Here is a 20,373-nt window from a genome sequence, read left to right on the forward strand (position 1 = left end):
TACCCAGGCCTCCTCCCCTGTCCTGTCCCTGTAAACCCACATATTTACTACAACTAATCCATCTAACCTACGCATCTTTGGACACTAGAAGTAGAATGATTGAATAAGATTGACTGTGTAAATTTGCGAAGTTTAGTATAAATTTGCCTACAATTAAGAGTGACACTAGTCAAAGTTCTCTCATGCTTAAGTATGCATTGGGCCTTTTTGTTCTGTGAATACAGATGATTTGCATTCACCTCAGTCTTCTGTAGTAACATCAGAGTACTTTCCAAGAACATTTGGTATAGGCAAAATTCTTAATTTTTACTAAAATGAATAATAACTTTGTTAAAACCTTTACAAATAAAAGGAGTGAACTTACAATGATAAATGCAATTGTTATTCTGTTCTTTTTGTTAGAAGTATTTTAATTATATGTTTTGGACATGTTGCTTAGATTCATGAGGTCAATGGTGTTGCAAGAAATGTTATTTGAAATGTTTATAAACTTGCATTTTGTTACTAGACTACATCTCCGGGTGCACCATGATGACAAGCGTTACGAATGTGAAGACTGTGGAAAAACCTTTATTCGTCATGACCATCTCACAAAACACCGAAAAACTCATTCAGGTGAAGTATTTGTGTCTCTCATGCACACTGTCCAAAGAGCAAATACATGACTTGATGGTTCCAGTCAATGCCTGAATTAGTTGGCTGACTGGAGGAGTGGTTCTCCTTAACTTTCTGTCCCTGCCTACTAACCATCCCTTATGTTTCAAATTTCTATTTCCTGCATTGGATGTTAAATTCACAAAAAAGACACCCTTTAATTTTCTGCATTCACTCACTGTTTTAGCATCTTCATCCATTCTGATTTCCCATAAGATTTTGCTGTCTTTATAACTTTTTTTTGTCTGGAGCATGAACTGTTTAGAGTAGAGGAATACAATTATTTGAATAGCAATCCACTTCATATATTGATATCAAACTTTGTTTTCTCTCCAAAGGAGAAAAAGCTCACCAATGTGAAGAATGTGGAAAATGTTTTGGCCGTCGGGATCATCTCAGTGTGCACTATAGAAGCGTCCATTTGGGTGAAAAAGTCTGGCAGAAGTAAGTCGAGTACTGCTTTTCATTTGGAGTTATACCTGATACTTGAATAATTATGGGGAAATAAGCCTATTGTTATAATTGTATAATTAAAATGACTAGATAATTAGATTTATTTTTCCTGGCTGAATACTTTCCTTTTCCCTTCAGTTCCTCATTTCATCTGTCAATTCCTTCCAATTATCCCCACCACCCTTTTTGTTTCTTGCTTTATCCTTGACTATTTAAATTTTTCAAATTCCCAAGAAAAATTCCCCTAATTTGCTCTCTTATTTTGTTAATAGTGTTCTCTGATCTGCAGAGCAAGCTTGACAGGCTGCATAAAGCCATACATTGATATTGACACCTCCACTAGTTCCGCATCTCTCCCTCCTTACAAATTGCCATCTTCATCTTTCCTTTGTGCTGTAAAGGCAAGAAATGTGTGGATTTCTGTGTGTCCAAGTTTGCAGTATCCTCTGGTGTGATCCAGAATTCCTCAAACAACAGTTAAAATAAGTAAATCCTTCTCAGATAATTCTCCTTCAAACTTGTAATCCTTTTCTTAATTACTGTTCCATTCCAAATGTTTCCTTTCTGACAAAATCTTGGAATGTATTCTTGTGCTTCAGTCATGTGCCGTCACCCCTACCACTGACCAAAATTCTGCAATCTCATTTCTGTCCCATCACAGCGCACAAACTATTCTTGTCAAAATCACAAACAGCACTCTGTGCAGAGGCTGGGGCAGTAGGAAATACCAAATTGAGGTGGGGTGTGGAAGACCAGAAGAGGGTGGTATAAGAGGGATTGTGTGTGTAGGGGACAGGTGTTGGGAAGAGGGGCATGTGTGTGGGATGGGTGTCGGGGTAGAAGTGGGGTTTCACTGAGTCCTCTGTCGCCAGGGAATAAGGAGATCTTGGCTAAAACCTACATGTGTTCATTTTTAACACAGTACTTTAGAAAACACAAATTTTCATATTTATGGGTCATAACTTCAAATCTCCAGGGCAGTGTATCTGGAGGAATCCTAAAGATATCCTGGGGACACACCATCCCTGGAGGTCCCCAGGAAAGGATTGCATGGCAGTTATCTGGGAAGTTCAAATTGTCTCTGGCCAATTACCCTGCACTGCTGAAAATGTATTTAAATTGCAAATTTTGGATGGTGTTATAGCAATAGTTACCCTGATAAAAATTAGAAGAACTAAAATCACTTCTAGTTTCTAGGTAACTATAGCACTGACCAGCATCAATCCTCCATGGGACTCCCTTGGCCTGCACCTGAGTACTCTCTGGCCCCATGGACTACCATCCTTGATTGTAACTGTCTTTCCTCTGTCCTCATTTATGGATATGCCTGATTGGTGGTTACCAAGAACTTGCATTTAGTACATTTCACATAGGACAAATGTGAACATGAGTTTAAAGAAAATGGATACTCAACCCCAGGAAGAGTGACAAAAATTTAAGTCAGTGCAGTCTGGGCAGTGTTATGACATTGCTGAACGAGGATTAGTCTGGGTAAGGATGTATGCAACATAGAGTTAGATGAGCTGAAGCTAATGGAGAGTGGGTGGTGAGCTAGGAGAGCATTGATGTAGTTAAACTTGAAGTAACAAAATTTTATGTGGAAATTTCAACAACAGATGTGTTGAGGGTAGAAGTGGGGTTGGGTGATGATATGGAGGTGTAAATACAGTCTTTTTGATTCAGCCACAGACAATGGCCTAGTAGGGGAATGAAATCTGTGGCGACAGTACAAGCCTGGATGGAACCAAAGCCAGTACCATCCTTAGCTGATAGAAGACATGGCTCATCTAAGACAAGATATTGGACAAGAAGTCCAATATTGAAATGAAGGGTTAGAAAGCTGTCTCATTAGCATACATTTCAAGCTAGATCCAAGCTAACATGGACAGGCCTTGAACAAACCAGTAATGAAACGTACACTTAATGCATGAAACATTATGGTGTAATTGGAGAATCTGATCATATCCAAGACGGCTGAATTGCTGTCTTGTATTCTTAATAACTGAAGATGCAATTCCTTGAAAGTTGCTGTGGCAATTTTCACAGCTTCTGGAAAAAAAAAGAAATGGAAGAACGTTGACTGTTCAGAATGGATACTGTTCATATAAGCAAGTTAGATATGTCTTCCAGCATTTTCATAAAGGCAGGTGAATATGTAAAATTGATGCAAATTATAATTGATCTGGATTAAACTGTCTTTGACAACTGAGTTTAAAGATTTTTTTTAAGAAGGTAACATAAGTACATCTAATATTTTTCTTTACTAATCATAGGTACAAGGCTACTCTTCACCAATGTGAAGTATGCAAAAAAGAATTCAAAGGGAAATCAAGCTTGGATATGCATTTTAGGACTCATTCAGGTAAGCTGATAGATCTTCTTTTGTAAGGTACAACGATGAAAACGTTTTTCAGTATAAATGGGGGGAGGTACAGTGGCGATCACTACTGCCTCACAGTGCCAGGGACCTGGGTTTGATTCCTGGCTTGTGCCACTGTCTGAGAGGAGTCTATGCATTCTTCCCACATGTCTGTGTGGGTTCCCTCTGGGTGGTGTGGTTTCTTCCCACAGTCTGAAAGACGTTCTACCTAGGTGCATCGGCCAAGCTAAATTCGCCCTCAGTGTACCGGAATAAATGCCAGAGTTGGCAACGAGAGGATTTTCACAGTAATTTCATTGCAGTGTTAATCGGAAATTTATTCTGATGGTTAAAAAGGACCGTAGGAGGAGAGGTAATAAGCTGTGGATAACGAAGGAGGTGAAGGAAAGTGTTAAATTAAAAGCGGAGGCGTTTAGAGTAGCTAAGAGTAGTGGGCGAGAAGAGGATTGGGAGAGGTTTAAAAGTCAACAAAGATTGACAAAGAAGTTGATAAAGAAGGGTAGGAGAAACTATGAAGCTGGGCTAGCGCTTAATATAAAAAAGGATAGCAAGAGTTTTTATAAATATATAAAAAGGAAGAGGCTGGCTAGGGTGAACGTTGGACCCTTAGAGGATGAGAGGGGGGACTTAGTGGTAGGGGATGGGGAAATGGCTGAGGAGGCCTTGAATAACTTTTTTGTTTCGGTCTTCACGGAGGAGGACGTGAATAATCTGCTGGATGGTAGGACTGGAGGGTCTCAATGACATTATTATTACTAGAGAGGCGGTGCTCGACAGACTGGAGGTACTGATTGTGGACAAGTCCCCAGGACCGGATGGAATGCATCGAGGGTTCTGAAAGAAATGGCGGAGGTGATAGTGGATGCCTTGGTTATTTTCCAAACGTCACTGGATTCTGGGGAAGTGCTGGAAGATTGGAAAACGGCTAATGTTACGCCGTTGTTTAAGAAGGGTGGCAGGCAAAAGGCAGGGAATTATAGGCCGGTTAGTTTAACTTCTGTTGTAGGTAAAATGTTAGAATCCGTCATCAAGGAGGAAATAGTGAGGCATCTTGAGGGGAATTGCTTGATAGAGCAGACGCAGCACGGTTTCATTAAGGGGAAGTCGTGTCTGACAAATTTATTGGAGTTCTGAGGATGTATCTAGGGCGGTGGATGTGGTCTTTCTTGATTTTCAGAAGACATTTGACAAGGTACTTCACAAGAGGTTATTGGAGAAGGTAAGAACATAAGAAATAGGAGCAGGAGTAGGCCATCTAGCCCTTTGAGCCTGCCCCGCCATTCAATAAGATCATGGCTGATCTGTCGTGGCTCAGTTCCACATTCCCGCCCTCTCCCCATAACCCTTAATCCCCTCGTTTATCAAAAACCCATCAACCCGCGTCTTAAAAATATTTAGTGAGGCAGCCTCCACCACTTCAACGGGCAGAGAATTCCAGAGATTCATCACCCTTTGAGTGAAGAAGTTCCTCCTCAACTCCGTTCTAAACCACCCCCCCCCCCCCCCCCCCCACTTTATCTTGAGGCTGTGCCCCCTAGTCCTACTGTCCTTTCTGAGCGGGAAGAGTCTCTCCACCTCTATCCTATCCATCCCATTCATCATTGTATATGTCTCAATGAGATCTCCCCTCATTCTTCTAAACTCTAATGAGTACAAGCCTAGTTTATTCAGCCTCTCCTCATAGCTCAACCCCCTCAACTCCGGTATCAGCCTAGTAAACCTCCTCTGCACTCCCTCCAAGGCCAAAATATCCTTGCGTAAGTGCGGCGACCAAAACTGCACACAGTACTCCAGCTGCGGCCTCACCAATGCCCTATACAGCTGCAGCAAGACCTCCCTACTTTTATATTCAATCCCCCTCGCTATGAAGGCCAGCATCCCATTAGCCTCCCTGACCACCTGCTGCACCTGCAGGCTGGGTTTTTGCAACTCATGCACAAGGACCCCGAGGTCCCTCTGCATTGTCGTCTGCTGCAGTTTTTCGCCACATAAGTAATAGTCCTTCCTACCATTAGGAGACAGAGAGTGGGGGTCAATGGGTGCTATTCGGATTGGCGGTTGGTGACTAGTGCAGTGCCCCAGGGGTCGGTGCTGGGGCCTCAGCTATTCACCATTTATATAGATGATCTGGAGGAGGGAACCGAGTGTATGGTGTCGAAATTTGCTGATGACGCCAAGATTGGTGGAACGGCAAATCGCGCGGAGGGTGTGGAGTGTCTGCAGAAGGATCTAGATAGGCTGGGCGAATGGGCCAGGAACTGGCAAATGGAATTTAATGTTGGCAAGTGTGAGGTGGTCCACTTTGGTAGGAATAATGGTAGGAAGGACTATTACTTACGTGGCGAAAAACTGCAGCAGGCGACGGTGCAGAGGGACCTCGGGGTCCTTGTGCATGAGTCGCAAAAACCCAGCCTGCAGGTGGTCAGGAAGGCTAATGGGATGCTGGCCTTCACAGCGAGGGGAATTGAATATAAAAGTAGGGAGGTCTTGCTGCAGCTGTATAGGGCACTGGTGAGGCCGCAGCTGGAGTACTGTGTGCAGTTTTGGTCGCTGCACTTAAGCAAGGATATTTTGGCCTTGGAGGGAGTGCAGAGGAGGTTTACTAGGCTGATGCCGGAGTTGAGGGGCTTGAGCTATGAGGAGAGGCTGAATAAACTAGGCTTGTACTCGTTAGAGTTTAGAAGAATGAGGGGAGATCTCATTGAGACGTATAAGATGATGAATGGGATGGATAGGATAGAGGTGGAGAGACTCTTCCTGCTCAGAAAGGACAGTAGGACTAGGGGGCACAGCCTCAAGATAAAGGGGGGTGCGGTTTAGAACGGAGTTGAGGAGGAACTTCTTCACTCAAAGGGTGGTGAATCTCTGGAATTCTCTGCCTGTTGAAGTGGTGGAGGCTACCTCGCTAAATATTTTTAAGACGCGGGTTGATAGGTTTTTGATAAGCGAGGGGATTAAAGGTTATGGGGAGAGGGCGGGAAAGTGGAACTGAGCCACGACAGATCAGCCATGATCTTATTGAATGGCGGGGCAGGCTCGAAGGGCTAGATGGCCTACTCCTGCTCCTATTTCTTATGTTCTTATGTAAGCCTATATATGACACCAATTTTTTAAAAAAAAATCCAGGAATTCCTCTGCTGAATTCATTTCGGGGGCACTGCCTTTAAGACTGTGCTATTCCCAAAAGTCCCACTATAGACTATCCGTAGTGAAGATGTTTCATAGTGCATGCTGCTTTTGTGCAATATTTATTTGTGGGCCACTCCAAGTACTAGATGCATGGGTTTTACTTGCAAATGGAGAGGCATTAGAAGGTATGTGGGCCTTTTTTTATGGAGCAAACTCTGCCCAATCCCCTGCATAAATGAAGGTGCCTAGCATGTACTAACTGAATCCACACTCATCATATACGTTGATGTATTTGCACAACTCAAGGCAACCTAATAAGTACTATCATTTGAATTTGCGTGATCAGGTCAGAAATTTATGACAAATGTTTGTAATTGCCTTGCAAGTTATGATACAGATCTATTGTGTAATGCATAAGGATCTGAGAAAGCATGTGATAGATTTTATTTTTTGTTTGGCATTACAATTACAAATTTTACTGTACAGTGTTATGATCCCAGCTGCTGTTAAATCTGGACAGGTCAGAATGAAACCTGGCTTAATAGATCCTGACTTTTTTTAGAAACTGGAGGAAAGTTACTGAACAAATTCACAGAAGTCTGCTGGTGAACTTCTAACACAAAAGAAAATTTTTCTTAAACAAGAAAAATGAACTATATTACACCAGACAAAGAGGTTGGAAAGATCTGAATAAAAATACAAGTTAATTCAAATTCCCACTATTCCTTTACTGCAGCAATATCTTTGCAGACATATAAACCAGCAAAGAGTTGACACAAAAGCTCCTTGCTTGAGACTGGTGTAGTTGCATTCACCCAACTCATATCTCTCCCTGAGACCCAAAAACCATACTCCGAATTTACCGCTTCTTCAACTGCAGATCCCTAAGCCATGTCTTCCAGTAGCACCTCCTTTAAACTGATCACCTTACTGAATCTTGTAACTGATCATTCAGTTAACTACTGTCCCTTGATCATTGTCGCTAGGCAACGACAAGCTTTTCTACTTTGTTTTTTTCCCAAATCGCTGAACTTTCAACCTCTTTTAACCCATCTTTCTAACTTCAGGGGATGTAAGACTTCATTAAAAATGTAAATGTAAATATACAAACCCAAATGACCTGAAACCTTTTCATTACAAGTCTATCCAGACACCCAGGCACCAAGGGTCATGAACAAAACCTGAATGAAACTGAAACCGTTTTTTACCTTAACGCAAAAATATCTATATTAACTTTGCTTAAGATTATACGTTGTTCGTAAGTGTATATATAGGCAGAAATATAATTTATATATCTGTATGGCTCTATGGCTCTTTGAATCGATTACTAATTCTGGAAAAAGTGATATAATTGGTATTTTTCCTGTCTTGAGGGTACAGAGTCCCGTTTTGGTTTTAAGTGCAAGGTCCCACAATATCTGTGGAAGAATTGGCGCCCTCATGCAAGACTGTTGCTATCACTTCTAAGAAATCTCTGATCCTGTTTTCAACAGTTTTGATTCTTTAGAGAATTTAGTGAAAGTCCTGAGAATTTACACTGAGTTCTACTAATTTGTGCAAAATTGAGTTGTTTTAATTTGGGCTTGATGGCATACATTATTCCAGATAACTTCTGTAGTACTAATGATTACTTCCTCTCTGAAAAATAGTAGTGCTGAATAGGTTATTGATAGTAAATTGATCAATATTCAAAATTGTTTAAAGTTCAAATAGTCAAGATGTTTTCTGTATTAAAGGTGAAAAACCTTACAAATGTCAAGTTTGTAACCAAGCGTTTCGAATTAAGAAGACTTTAACAAAACACATGGTTATTCATTCTGATGCCCGTCCCTTCAACTGTCATCATTGCAATGCAACGTTCAAACGGAAAGACAAGCTAAAATATCATATGGATCATGTTCATGGCACCAAGTCTCCAGAACAGTCAATTGTGGCTGCTTCTGAAGTGAAAATGGTATCCCAGCAGTTATTATATGCACAAGACGACAAAATGTACCAAACAGATGCAAAATCATATTTGGATCAAAATAAGGTTTACCAAGGAGATGGCAAAACAGCAATTCAGAACACTCATGGAGATGTAACACTTGTACCAGTACGGATTGCTGATAGTACTGTTCAATCTGATGCAGCCCAACATGTTGCAACTTTGGCTTCGCAACCTCATGTCCTCCTTCACTCCCAACAGCCTCATCAGCAGACTGATTATCAAAGAACTACAGACCTTGCATTTCTGGAGAAGTACACTCTTACACCCCAACCAGCTAATATTGTGCATCCAGTTCGTGCTGATCAAATGTTAGACCCAAGAGAGCAGTCGTATCTTGGAACTTTACTTGGACTTGACACGGGTACACCAGTACAAACTATTTCCAATGCAGACCATTGATTGCAATGAACAGTTTGCCATCTAGAGAGTCACTGTCTTATCCAGAAAAGTAAAAAATGAACTTTTAAATCAAAGCTAGTTTGATATTGCTTACAAATTATGTTGCAAATTGGTATAATTTCCCTCAGTTATCCGTGTTTTGATACCAGGTATGTCATAATAATGTATTTTAAAAAGGAGGTATTTATCATGTTTCTCTTTACATCCTGCCCTTCCAGTCAGATTTGAGTGACAGTGCAAGGCACATATTGTATATAACTGAAATTATGCTTCAGCACTGTTTATAAGAGGACTTGAATGATTTTATATATTAACCTATTCCAAAGATTAATATTAAACTGATTATATTTATTGTTTGACCACAATATCTTCATTCTTGGAAGATGAAAAGATATCTGAGCTTTAGGTCTTGTCATCCTTGTTTGATGAAGGCTATATTCTACATTAGTTAAAAATTCAACTTGAAAAGTCTGAAGGATGTCTGATTCTTTAAGAAACATTTTAGTAAGAACCTAGGTTTTCCAAATTTGAGTTGTGGAAATATCTTGTCAAACTTGCTAATAGCAAGATCCATTCTCTTCAGTCCCATTGAAAGGAAAGTAGACCTTTTTTTAATGCTGAAAATAAATTGATAGAGAATTTTTATGGGAAACATGTACCAAATGAAATGTAATTTTTTTTCTGTATGAAAAACTGCTAGATAGCAAAATAACTTAAACCCAGAATAAGAAATCTTAATGTTAAACCAGCTGGTAAATGAAAACAAAATAGACCATGTGATGATCCTTCCAAAGATAAGCTTTCGTTCTCTACAAGAATCTGGAGTTTAGATTAGCAGAGAACGAATGTGCCATTCAAGAAAACCAGCAAATAAATCCAGGGAGGCATGAAGTACAATACCAATGTACTTTAATTTGAAGAACTACAATTATCGCACCAAAATGGTGGAAAATCCATCCTTTTGATTTTACTTAACACATCATGAGCACGAGGTCCTTCACCCTGCGGAGTTGCAGGTAGCTCTACGTAATTTACATGTGTATCTCAGTTACTCAATCTGATGTCACTTGTAAGAGCACTCAGCAATTAGCAGCATCAGTACTTGATGGTCAAAGTTGTCCATATATTTAGATGGAACTGAAGTTTCTCGCTGAAATCCTTACTAAGTAACTTCAAAGTAATGAAAAAAGCCACTGATCGATACAAATTGCCTGCATTCTATAGGTCAGATGAGTATTGAAATGACAGTTGAAGGCAAGAAGGATAGGAAAATATTCCAGGTATATTTACAAAGTAGGCATTTTAATTTTTTAAATACTTGAATTGGAGTATTTTATATTAAAAGTATTCCTTGGTCTATTTACATTCTTTGAGAGAATATAATTGTCCTGCGAATGCTATGTATTTAACCTTATAACTTTTCTCTGCAATTAATTCTGAAAGTAATTTTCCTGAGCTCATTTGCCATCCCTAATCTTTTATATCACTACATTGGAATCAGTTAGGTGAAACATTGATTTAAGTCAGTTCAGGATATCGCCCGTGCGAATGTTTGCTCCCTTGAATAAATTAAAATAGATTGATTCGTTTCAGAATTATTCCCTCTTCCTAGCCTTTTCTGAATTTCAATATTTCAGGAGAGACTGAAGATGAACAACTTCTTTGTCTATTTTAATCAATCATGTATTGCACTGCTTAGCACGTGTTTTTTCCTTCCTTTCCCAAACTTCAGAGGGGTGACACCAGAGACACCTGCCTGAATAGCTTGCCAAAAGTTAACTGCGATGATGTGAAGAATTCAAAGATAGAGATTGATGTTTAATATATATTTTCAAAAGATTTGTTATAAATGTAACACTTTCAGAAAAAACATTAGATTTGCTTTTGATAAGGTACTTAGCTTGCCAATAGCAGGGAAAAAAGAAACTTAACTGATGCATCAAAATAATGTATTTAAACACAGTGGAGGAAAATCAAGGATGTTAATACTTAAAATGTCTTAAAAATACAGGCATCCTGAGTTTACCAGACAAGATAAGTTTAATGTATAATAGATTGTAAGTCAGCTCATTGTTGAATTGAACTGAATCTAACAGACCTCTGAAGTATGAAACCAATGCGATGTTTTTAAATTTTGTTGCTAAATAAAGATTTTTAAAGTCATATGAAGAAACGAAGTGAAAACTATTGCGGGAATAAAGATGTTATATTAAAATATATGCACATGCACTGTGCACTTTAGTGAAATACCAAATGTTTGAAACTATTTGAATAAAAACAAATATATGTATAAGAAGATATCCTTCTTGAAAACATAATGGCTCAGATTTTGCAGTCAGCAGTCGCTGCCGACATCGAACAAATCTCCATGAACCTATCACGGTCTTGGTGGTGAAAATTTCAGTCATTTTGAGGAAGCATTCCCAAGTGGTGTGGGTTGCTGTGAGGCACAGCAGCACAGATTAGTTTGAGTGAAAATGGCATGCAGTTGGAGGCATAGTTTACAATCAATGCAATGCAAAAACAAGTTTATGATTAATCAAAAATCTGTACAGTGCAGAAGGAAACCATTCAGCTCACTGAGCCTGCATTGACTCAACAGAGCAACTTAACTATGTCTACCCCCACCCTATCTCCATAACAGCACGCATTTACCCCACTAATTTCCCCCTACCTACACATCTTGGGACAGTAAGGGGCAATTTAGTATGGTCAATCCACATAACCTGTACATCTTTGGACTGTGGGAGGAAACCAGAGCACCTGGAGGAAACCCACACAAACCAGGGAGAACGTACAAACTCCACAAAATCGCCCAAGGTTGGAATCGAACCCAGGGTTCCAGCGCAGAGGCATTCTTAAAAAACATTTGCTTTTTTAAAAAGATTGATCAGATTTTATAATGTCTGCTCTTCAGGAATGTTTCCATTTTAGTTCAAGTATTTGTGTATTGAGGCTGCTCGCCTCAAAACTTTACAAGTGTAAAGTAATTAAGTAGGTACCAGCAGCAATTGGCCCAAGTTCACTCTGGTTCCTTATTTGATGTTTGAAATCGCCAACCCTTGAGAGTAGTGTCTTAGTGCATTCTAGTGTACACGTGCCTTCTGGAAATTGGCCTCTTCAATGTCCAGTAATGATGAAGCGAATGCTTTGCCCTCAAAATCCACCCATTTGTATAAAATCAAGAGCGAAGTTCATGAAAGAGGTATGCAATAATGGCTTTCAGCTGAGTTTAACAAGCCAAGACCATAGTAAAGTAGGAAAGACACAAGTTTAATTACTGTAATGAAACTTAGCAATTGTAATGTAAGATGTCACAAAAAATTTGCATGATTGTGTGTATTCACTGTGGATATTGTTATCGCTAATAAATTCTAACGAAGACTTTGTTCCTGGCCTAAAGGCAACAGCTCCAAGCTTGTCGCTCTAGCATTAATAATACTGTTGTTTGTTTGAAAGCCTCAACTCATTTTTCATTCACTGATAAACTTTGAGATTATAATGAAGCTATTACATAATTGACTTGGTTTGCAGTAGTTGACTTTTTTAAAAGCTATTAATCACTTGTTGTATCACTTTCCTGAAATAACAGCCCCCTCAATACCTTTAAAGGTCTTTCAGATTAACCAATGCTGATTTGCAATTATAGTGTACATTTACAGTAAAGATATCCCAAGTCATTTTACAGGAGAATGGCAAATAGTTAGGTTTTAAGGAACACCTTAAAGAGGAAAAGATGGTAGAGTGGTGGAGAGATTTGGGGAGGATCAAGTCTAGCAGAGTGCAGTTCTAAAGAAATTAGGTCATAAGAGAAAGATCACAGGGAAAAACTGTATTTAAGCAGATAGTGAAACCAATGCAAGACAGCTGGTTCTGGATCTTGGGCAACAACAAGAATAGCTGTATATCTCCCAGTAAACACGGTAAAAAGTCTGACAACACCAGGTTTTAGTCCAACCGATTTATTTGATAATAGACTCTCAAGCTTTTGGGGTTAGCCCCTTCGTCAGGTGAATGGAGAGTTCTGGCCTCAGACAGAGCATATAAAGCACAGACAGTTTAGAGATTACTGATTAGAATGCGAATCCTTACACCTAACCTGCTGTTCAAGACCTGAAGTGGCTGACAATGTGAGTGGAAGGAGCACTGATCACAGGTTACAGAGATGTGTATTGTCTCCAGACAGTACAGTAAGTGAGGTTTTGCAAACCCAGGCAAGTCACGGGGGTTACAGATAGTGCGACATGAACCCAAGATCCCTGTTGAGACCGTCCTCATGTGTGTGGAACTTGGCTATCAGTCTCTGTTCAGCGACTCTGTGCTGTCGCGTCGTGAAGGCCGCCTTGGAGAATGCTTACCCGAAGGTCAGAGGCTGAACGCCTGTGACCACCGAAGTGTTCGCCAACAGGAAGGGAACAGTCTTGCCTGGTGATTGTCGAGCGATGTTCATTCATCCGTTGTTGTAGCGTCTGCATGGTCTCCCCAATGTACCATGCTTCGGGACATCCTTTCTTGCAACGTATCAGGTAGACAATGTTGGCCGAGTTGCAAGAGTATTTACCATGTACCTGGTGGATGGTATTCTCACGTGTGATGATGGTATCCATGTCGATGATCCGGCATGTCTTGCAGAGGTTGCTGTGGCAGGGTTGTGTGGTATTGTGGTCACTGTTCTCCTGAAGGCTGGGAAGTTTGCTGCGAACAATGGTCTGAGGTTGTGTGGTTGTCTGAAGGCAAGAAGTGGGGGTGTGGGGATAGCCCTGGCGAGATGTTCGTCTTCATCAATGATATGTTGAAGACTCCAGAGAAGATGTCATAGCTTCTCCGCTCCGGGGAAGTACTGGACGACGAAGGGTACTCTGTCCACTGTGTCCCATGTTTGCCTTCTGAGGAAATTGGTGCGGTTTTTCGCTGTGGCGCATCGGAACTGTCGATCTATGAGTCGAGCATCATATCCTGTTCTTATGAGGGCATCTTTCAGGGTCTGGAGGTGTCTGTCACGATCCTCCTCATCTGAGCAAATCCTGTGTATACGGAAGGCTTGTCCATAGGGAATGGCTTCTTTAACATGTTTAGGGTGGAAACTGGAGAAGTGGAGCATTGTGAGATTGTCTGTGGGCTTGCGGAACAGTGAGGTGCTGAGGTGACCGTCCTTAATGGAGATGCGTGTGTCCAAGAATGCAACTGATTCTGGGGAATAGTCCATGGTGAGTCTGATGGTGGGGTGGAATTTGTTGATACCGTCATATAGTTGTTTCAGTGATTGTTCACCATGAGGCCAAAGGAAGAAAATGTCATCGATGTATCTAGTGTACAGCATTGGTTGAAGATTCTGTGCAGTGAAGAAGTCTTGTTCGAACCTGTGCATGAAGATGTTAGGTGTAAGGATTCGCATTCTAATCAGTAATCTCTCAACTGTCTGTGCTGTATATGCTCTGAGGCCAGAACTCTCCATTCACCTGACGAAGGGGCTAACCCCAAAAGCTTGTGAGTCTATTATCAAATAAATCGGTTGGACTAAAACCTGGTGTTGTCAGACTTTTTACTGTGTTTACGCCAGTCCAACGCCGGCATACCCACATCATATCTCCCAGTAAGCCATGAAGGAAGCTTGATTTGGAAAAATTGCTGATTTACTTTAGATGCAACTCAGACATAAAAACATGGTGAGTTAAAAGTTCCTGGATTTTTATCAATCTCCAATCTGTTCCACAGCACCTGAGAGATTTTAAGAGAGTTAGTTTTGAAGGTTGTTCAGACTGTTTGGAACTATCTAAAGTAGTGATACTGTGTAAAACCATTGTCTCAGTTAAATGTGTTTATTGTTTACTTTATTGTTTTTCCTCCATTTTTTAAATAAACATATACTAAATCATTATTTTCTGGATTTCAAACCTCATACAATACAAATTGCAACTACAGTTGAAATTAGTTGTTTCCAATTTCCCTTCTGAGATTTGACCAGCTTGATATTTATCAGCTTAACAGTACGGAGTGTGAAATATTTAGAGCTATTTAAAAAAAACACAAGCTAAGAAAAGCAGAAGGATGTGATGGAATCCCTGCAGAAATGATAAGTGAACTTGGAAAGAAGACAGCAAGAGAATTGATTCCCTGTACGCTAAGGGAGAATGGCAAGAAGACATTCTAAGGAGCATGGCTGTCCAATTGAAGAAGGTAATTACCACAAAATGGGAAGGCCATTGCATCATAAGTTGGTTACACATTCATCAAAAGGAATGTTAAATATTCTAGAAAGTGGATTGGAAGTCATATTAAGCCATGATATCAGCTTTGATCAATTTGATTTCAGTAAGGGTTGTGGAACTAGAAAAGTTGTAACAGTGATGTGTTCAGTAAAAGAAGCGTAGAATACCAGCAAGAATTGTACACCTACATTGTGGATTATAAATAGCTTTTGAATGGGTGAACTGGCATAAACTGTTTCATGTGCTTGAAGTGAGCAAAGCTCACTGGAGAGGTAAAAGAATGATTGCAACAGTACCCAAGATAGAATGCTACACTCAGGACAGTATTTGATGGGCAGTGGATGTTGTCTACATGGACTTCGATAAGGCCTTTGACAAGGTCCCTCATGGCAGACTGGTGTAGAAGTGAAGTCGCATGGGATCGGAGGTGAGATGGCAAGGTGGGTACAAAACTGGCTCAGTCAAAGAAGACAGAGGTAGCAGTGGAAAGGTGCATTTTTGAATAGAGGGCTGTGACAAGTGGCGTTCCTCAGGAATCAATGCTGGGACCTTTGCTGTTTGTAATATATATAAATGATTTGGAGGAAAATGTAACTGGTTTAATTAGTAAGTTTGCAGATGATAGAAAGGTTGGTGGATTTGCAGATAGCGATGAGGATTATCAGAGGACACAGCAGGATATAGATTGGTTGGAGACTTGGGCCGAGAGAAGGCAGATGGAGTTTAATCTGGACAAATTTGAGGTAATGCATTTTGGAAGGTCTAATACAGATAGGAAATATAAAGTAAATGGCAGAACCCTTATTGATATTGATCTGGGTGTACAGTACACAGGTCACAAAGTGGCAATGCAGGTGGAAATGGTAGTCAAGAAGGCATACGGTATGCTTGCCTTCATTAGCCAGGGCATTGAGTTTAAAAACGGGCAAATCATGTTGCAGCTTTATAGAACTGTAGCTAGGCCACACTCTGAATATAATGTTCAATTCTGGTCACCACACTACCAGAAGGATGGTTTGGAGAGGCTTTGGAGTGAGTACAGAAAAGATTTTCCAGGATATTGCCTGGTATGGAGGGCATTCGCCATGAGGAGAGGGTGGAGAAACTTGATTTATTCTCACTGGAATGATGGAAAGTCTGTAAGATTATGAGGCCAGAGTGGATAGTCAGAAGCTTTTTTCCCAGGGTGGAAGAGTCAATTACTAGGGGGCATAGGTTTTAGGGCAAGGTTTAAAGGAGATGTAAGAGTCAGGTTTTTTTTCACACGTATCGTGATGGGTGCCTGGAACCCATTGCCAGGTGAGGTAGTGGAAGTGACTTTTAAGGGGTGTCTTGATAAATACACGAATAGGGTGGGAATAGAGGAATGCGGTCTCCGGAAAGGTAGGGGGTTTTAGTAAAGTCGGGCAGCATGGTCGGTGTAGGCTTGGAGTGCCAAAGGGCCTGTTCCTATGCTGTAATTTTCTTTGTTCTTTGAACTGGTTTAATTGGACATAAGCTGAGACAGGGCTGTCAATTATCACCGTTGCTCTTTTATCATGGCTTCTGCATAGATGTTAAAGAATTAGGTGCAGCACAAAAAGGTGTCAAAGTAGGAGGTCAATTGGTGAAGGTAGAAAATTTGCAGATAACCATGCCCCCTGGCGGTTTGCAAAGCAGAAGATCTTCAGCAATAATGGATAGAATCAATGAAGTGGTAAAAGTTTGCAACATGAATATATAAGAGACAAAATAGTGAGGATTGGAAGAAATAATGGTGGAAAAGCAGAGGTCAAGATAATTAGTCAGCAGCTGGAACAGGGATTACAATTTTAGTATATGGGAAGTAACTTGTCAGAAGATGGTAACTGTCATAAATGAATCAGACCTAAAATAGCAATGACAAGAATGCATTCTTCTCCAAAGGATTGGTCAGCAGAGGACTGAGTGAGATCTTAAGAAAAGGTATTCAAGACTATGACAAGTCTCAGACTGTGGGCTAGAATATGGAGCTTGTGAAAAGTGGATATCTAAGGATGAGCAAGTTGTGAAATGTGGTTCTGAGGAAGTTTATTTCTTAGTATCACAAGTAGGCATACATTAACAAGATGATGTGCTGAAGGAGAGGGAACAATAGGACTAGGTCATTTAGCCTATTCCACATTCAATGAGATAATTGGGGGTTTATGGCCTAACTCCATATTATTGTCTTTCTTCTATCCCTTAATATCCTTGAATAAAAATCTATTTCTCAGTTTTACCATTAAAAATTAATCCAATACTAATTTCAATTTGCAGAAGAGAGTATCAATCTATTCATGTGTAGAAATGTTTCTAATTAGGCACCTGCATTTTAAATTGACCCAGTGGTTTACAAAACTTTAGTTTTGAAAAGGCACTAAATTAAATTCTCAGCTATAGCTTTGCATTCAAATAGAGTAGTAATAGCCAGAGATTATAAATTTCCCAACATTGACTGGGACAGCCATAGTATTAGAGGGTTGGATGGAGAGAAATTTGTTGAGTGTATTCAGGAGGAATTTCTCATTCAATATGTGAATGGCCTGACTATAGAGGGGGCAAAACTTGACCTCCTCTTTGGAAAGAAGGAAGGGCAGGTGACACAAGTGTTAGAGAGGGATCACTTTGAGACCAGTGATCATAACTCTATTGGTTTTAAGATAGCAATGGAGAATGACAGGTCTGGCCCAAAGTTAAAATTCTAAATTGGAGCAAGGCCAATTTTGATGATATCAGGCAAGAACTTTCAAAAGTTATTTGGGGGAGTCTGTGGGAAGGCAAAGGGACATTTGGTAAGTGGCAGGCTTTCAGAAGTGTGTTAACCAGGGCTCAGGGTAAACACATTCCTCTTAGAGTGAAGGGCAAGGCTGGCAGAAGTAGGGAACCCTGGATATTGAGGCCCTGGTCAAGAAGAAAGAGGCACATGACATGCATAGGCAGCTGGGATCAGGTGAATCCTTTGAAGAGTATAGGGAGTGTAGGAGTAGAGTTAAGAGAGAAATCAGGGTGGCAAAAAGGGGACAACATGAGATTGTTTTGGCAGATAAGGCAAAGGAGAATCCAAAGAGCTTCTACAAATGCATAAAGGGCAAAAGATTAACAAGGGAAAGAGTAGGGCCTCTTAAGGATCAACAAGGTCATCTGTGTGCGGATGGGTGAGATGCTAAATGAATATTTCTCATCAGTATTTACAATTGAGAAAAGCATGGATGTTAGGGAACTTGGGGAAATAAATAGTGATGTTTTGAGGATATTACAGAGAAGGAGGTGCTGGAAGTCTTAAAACGCATCCAGGTAGATAACGTGCCAGGACCTGATGAAGTGTATCACAGGACATTGTGGGAGGCTAGGGACGAAATTGCGGGTTGCCTAGCTGAGATATTTGAATCATCGATGGTCACAGGTAAGGTGGCAAATGTTGTGCCTTTGTTTAAAAAGGGCTGCAGGGAAAAACCTGGGAACAACAGGCCAGTGAGCCTCATATCTGTGGAAGGTAAGTTGTTGGAAGGTATTTTGAGAGACAGGATCTACAGGCATTTAGAGACAGAAGGACTGATTAGGGACAGTCAGCATGGCTTTGTGAGTGGAAAGCATATCTCTCAAATTTGATTGAGTTTTTTGAAAGGGTAACCAAGAGGGTAGGTGAGGGCAGTGCAGTTGATGCTGTCTACATGGACTTTAGCAAGGCCTTTGACAAGGTACTGCATGGTAGGTTGTTGCATAAGGTTAAATCTCACAGGATCCAGGGTGAGGTATCTAAATGCATACAAAATTGGCTTCTTGACAGAAGCCAGACAGTGGTTGTTGAGAGTTGTTTTTCAATCTGGAGACCTGTGACCAGCCGTGTGTCTCAGGGATCAGTGCTGGGTCCACTGTTATTTGTCATTTAAATTAATGATTTGGATGAGAGTGTAGGAGGCACGGTTAGTAAATTTCTAGATGACACCAAGATTGGTGGCATAGTGGACAGTGAAGAAAGTTGTCTCTGATTGCAACGGGATCTTGATCAGTTGGGCCAGTGGGCTGACAAATGGCAGATGAAGTTTAATTTAGATAGATGAAGTTAATTTAGATGAAGTTTAATTTAGAGCAGCACAGAGAGGCAGCAATTTGGGTGTGCGTGGAGGTCGAGATTAAGGTAATTTTTAAAAAATTTTTTTAACTTTTTCTTTCTAGTTCAAAGTTGTGAGCAGCGGTGGGTTTTTTTTTAAGTTAGCTAGAAACCGGAAGTCGTCATTAGGAGGCTTACCGGTAGTTGTAGTTTTTTTTAACTTTATAAGCACTTACCTCCGGGTATCGGTCTCATTGTTCCTGTGGAGCAGCATGGAGAGGCAGCGATTTGGGCGTGCGTGGAGGTCGAGGTTAAGGTAATTTTTAAAAAAAAATTTAACTTTTTCTTTCTAGTTTAAGGTTGCGAGCAGCGGTGGTTTTTTTTCTTTTTTTAAGTTAGCTAGAAACCGGAAGTCGTCATTAGGAGACTTACCGGTAGTTGTAGTTTTTTTTTGTCCCTCTGACCCTATAAATTGGTACAGGGAGGATACCCGATCCGCTACACAAGTAGAGTATCCCACCCTCCCCCCTCCTCTAACCTAATAATAAGTGTGTGGGAAGTTTTTTTTCTCTCCCCTCCTGGAAATTGTTTCAGAGATGGCGGTTCAGGCAGTAAGCTGCACCTCCTGCGGTATGTACGAGGTGAGGGACACCAGTAGTGTTCTTCTGATTTTACCTGCAGGAAGTGTGTACACTTGCAGCTTCTGGAGGATCGTGTTAAGGAGCTGGAGCTGGAATTGGAGGAACTCCGGATAATTCGGGAGGTTGAGGCGGACATTGATAGGAGTTACAAAGAGATAGTCACTCCTAAAAATGAGTCTTGGGTAACTGCTAGGAAGAGGGGTAAGAAGCAATCGGGGAGACAATCCCCTAGGGCTGTTCCCCTCCAAAATAAGTTTTCTGTCCTGGAGGCTACAGTTGAGGAAGAATTAACTGGACATAGCCAAAGGGAGCAGGTCTCTGGAGGTGAGCCTGCTGTGAAGGCTCAGGTGGGTAGGGGAAGTAAAAGATTGGGCCTGGTGATTGGGGACTCCATAGTTAGGGGGACAGATAGGAGAGTCAACAGTAATGGAAGGGACTCAGGGCTGGTGTGTTGCCTCCCAGGGGCT

General features: G+C 40.8%; 1 protein-coding gene across 3 annotated transcripts in view; it reads left to right on the forward strand.

Annotated features, from left to right (window-relative positions):
• The window catches only part of LOC145347894 (zinc finger and BTB domain-containing protein 41-like), a 31,907-nt gene extending 19,380 nt beyond the window's left edge, over positions 1-12,527 (forward strand). For all 3 annotated transcript variants that reach the window (XM_080195852.1, XM_080195853.1, XM_080195850.1), the window contains 4 exons: positions 509-615; positions 993-1,098; positions 3,381-3,469; positions 8,353-12,527. In XM_080195852.1, coding sequence (XP_080051978.1) covers positions 509-615; positions 993-1,098; positions 3,381-3,469; positions 8,353-9,005 — 955 coding nt within the window. In that variant the 3' untranslated portion in view covers positions 9,006-12,527. The remainder of the gene's footprint in view (positions 1-508; positions 616-992; positions 1,099-3,380; positions 3,470-8,352) is intronic.
• Positions 12,528-20,373: the final 7,846 nt, after the last annotated feature.

Source organism: Carcharhinus amblyrhynchos, chromosome 9, assembly GCF_965287045.1.
Source record: "Carcharhinus amblyrhynchos chromosome 9, sCarAmb.v2.hapA, whole genome shotgun sequence".
NCBI classification, from domain to species: domain Eukaryota; kingdom Metazoa; phylum Chordata; class Chondrichthyes; order Carcharhiniformes; family Carcharhinidae; genus Carcharhinus; species Carcharhinus amblyrhynchos.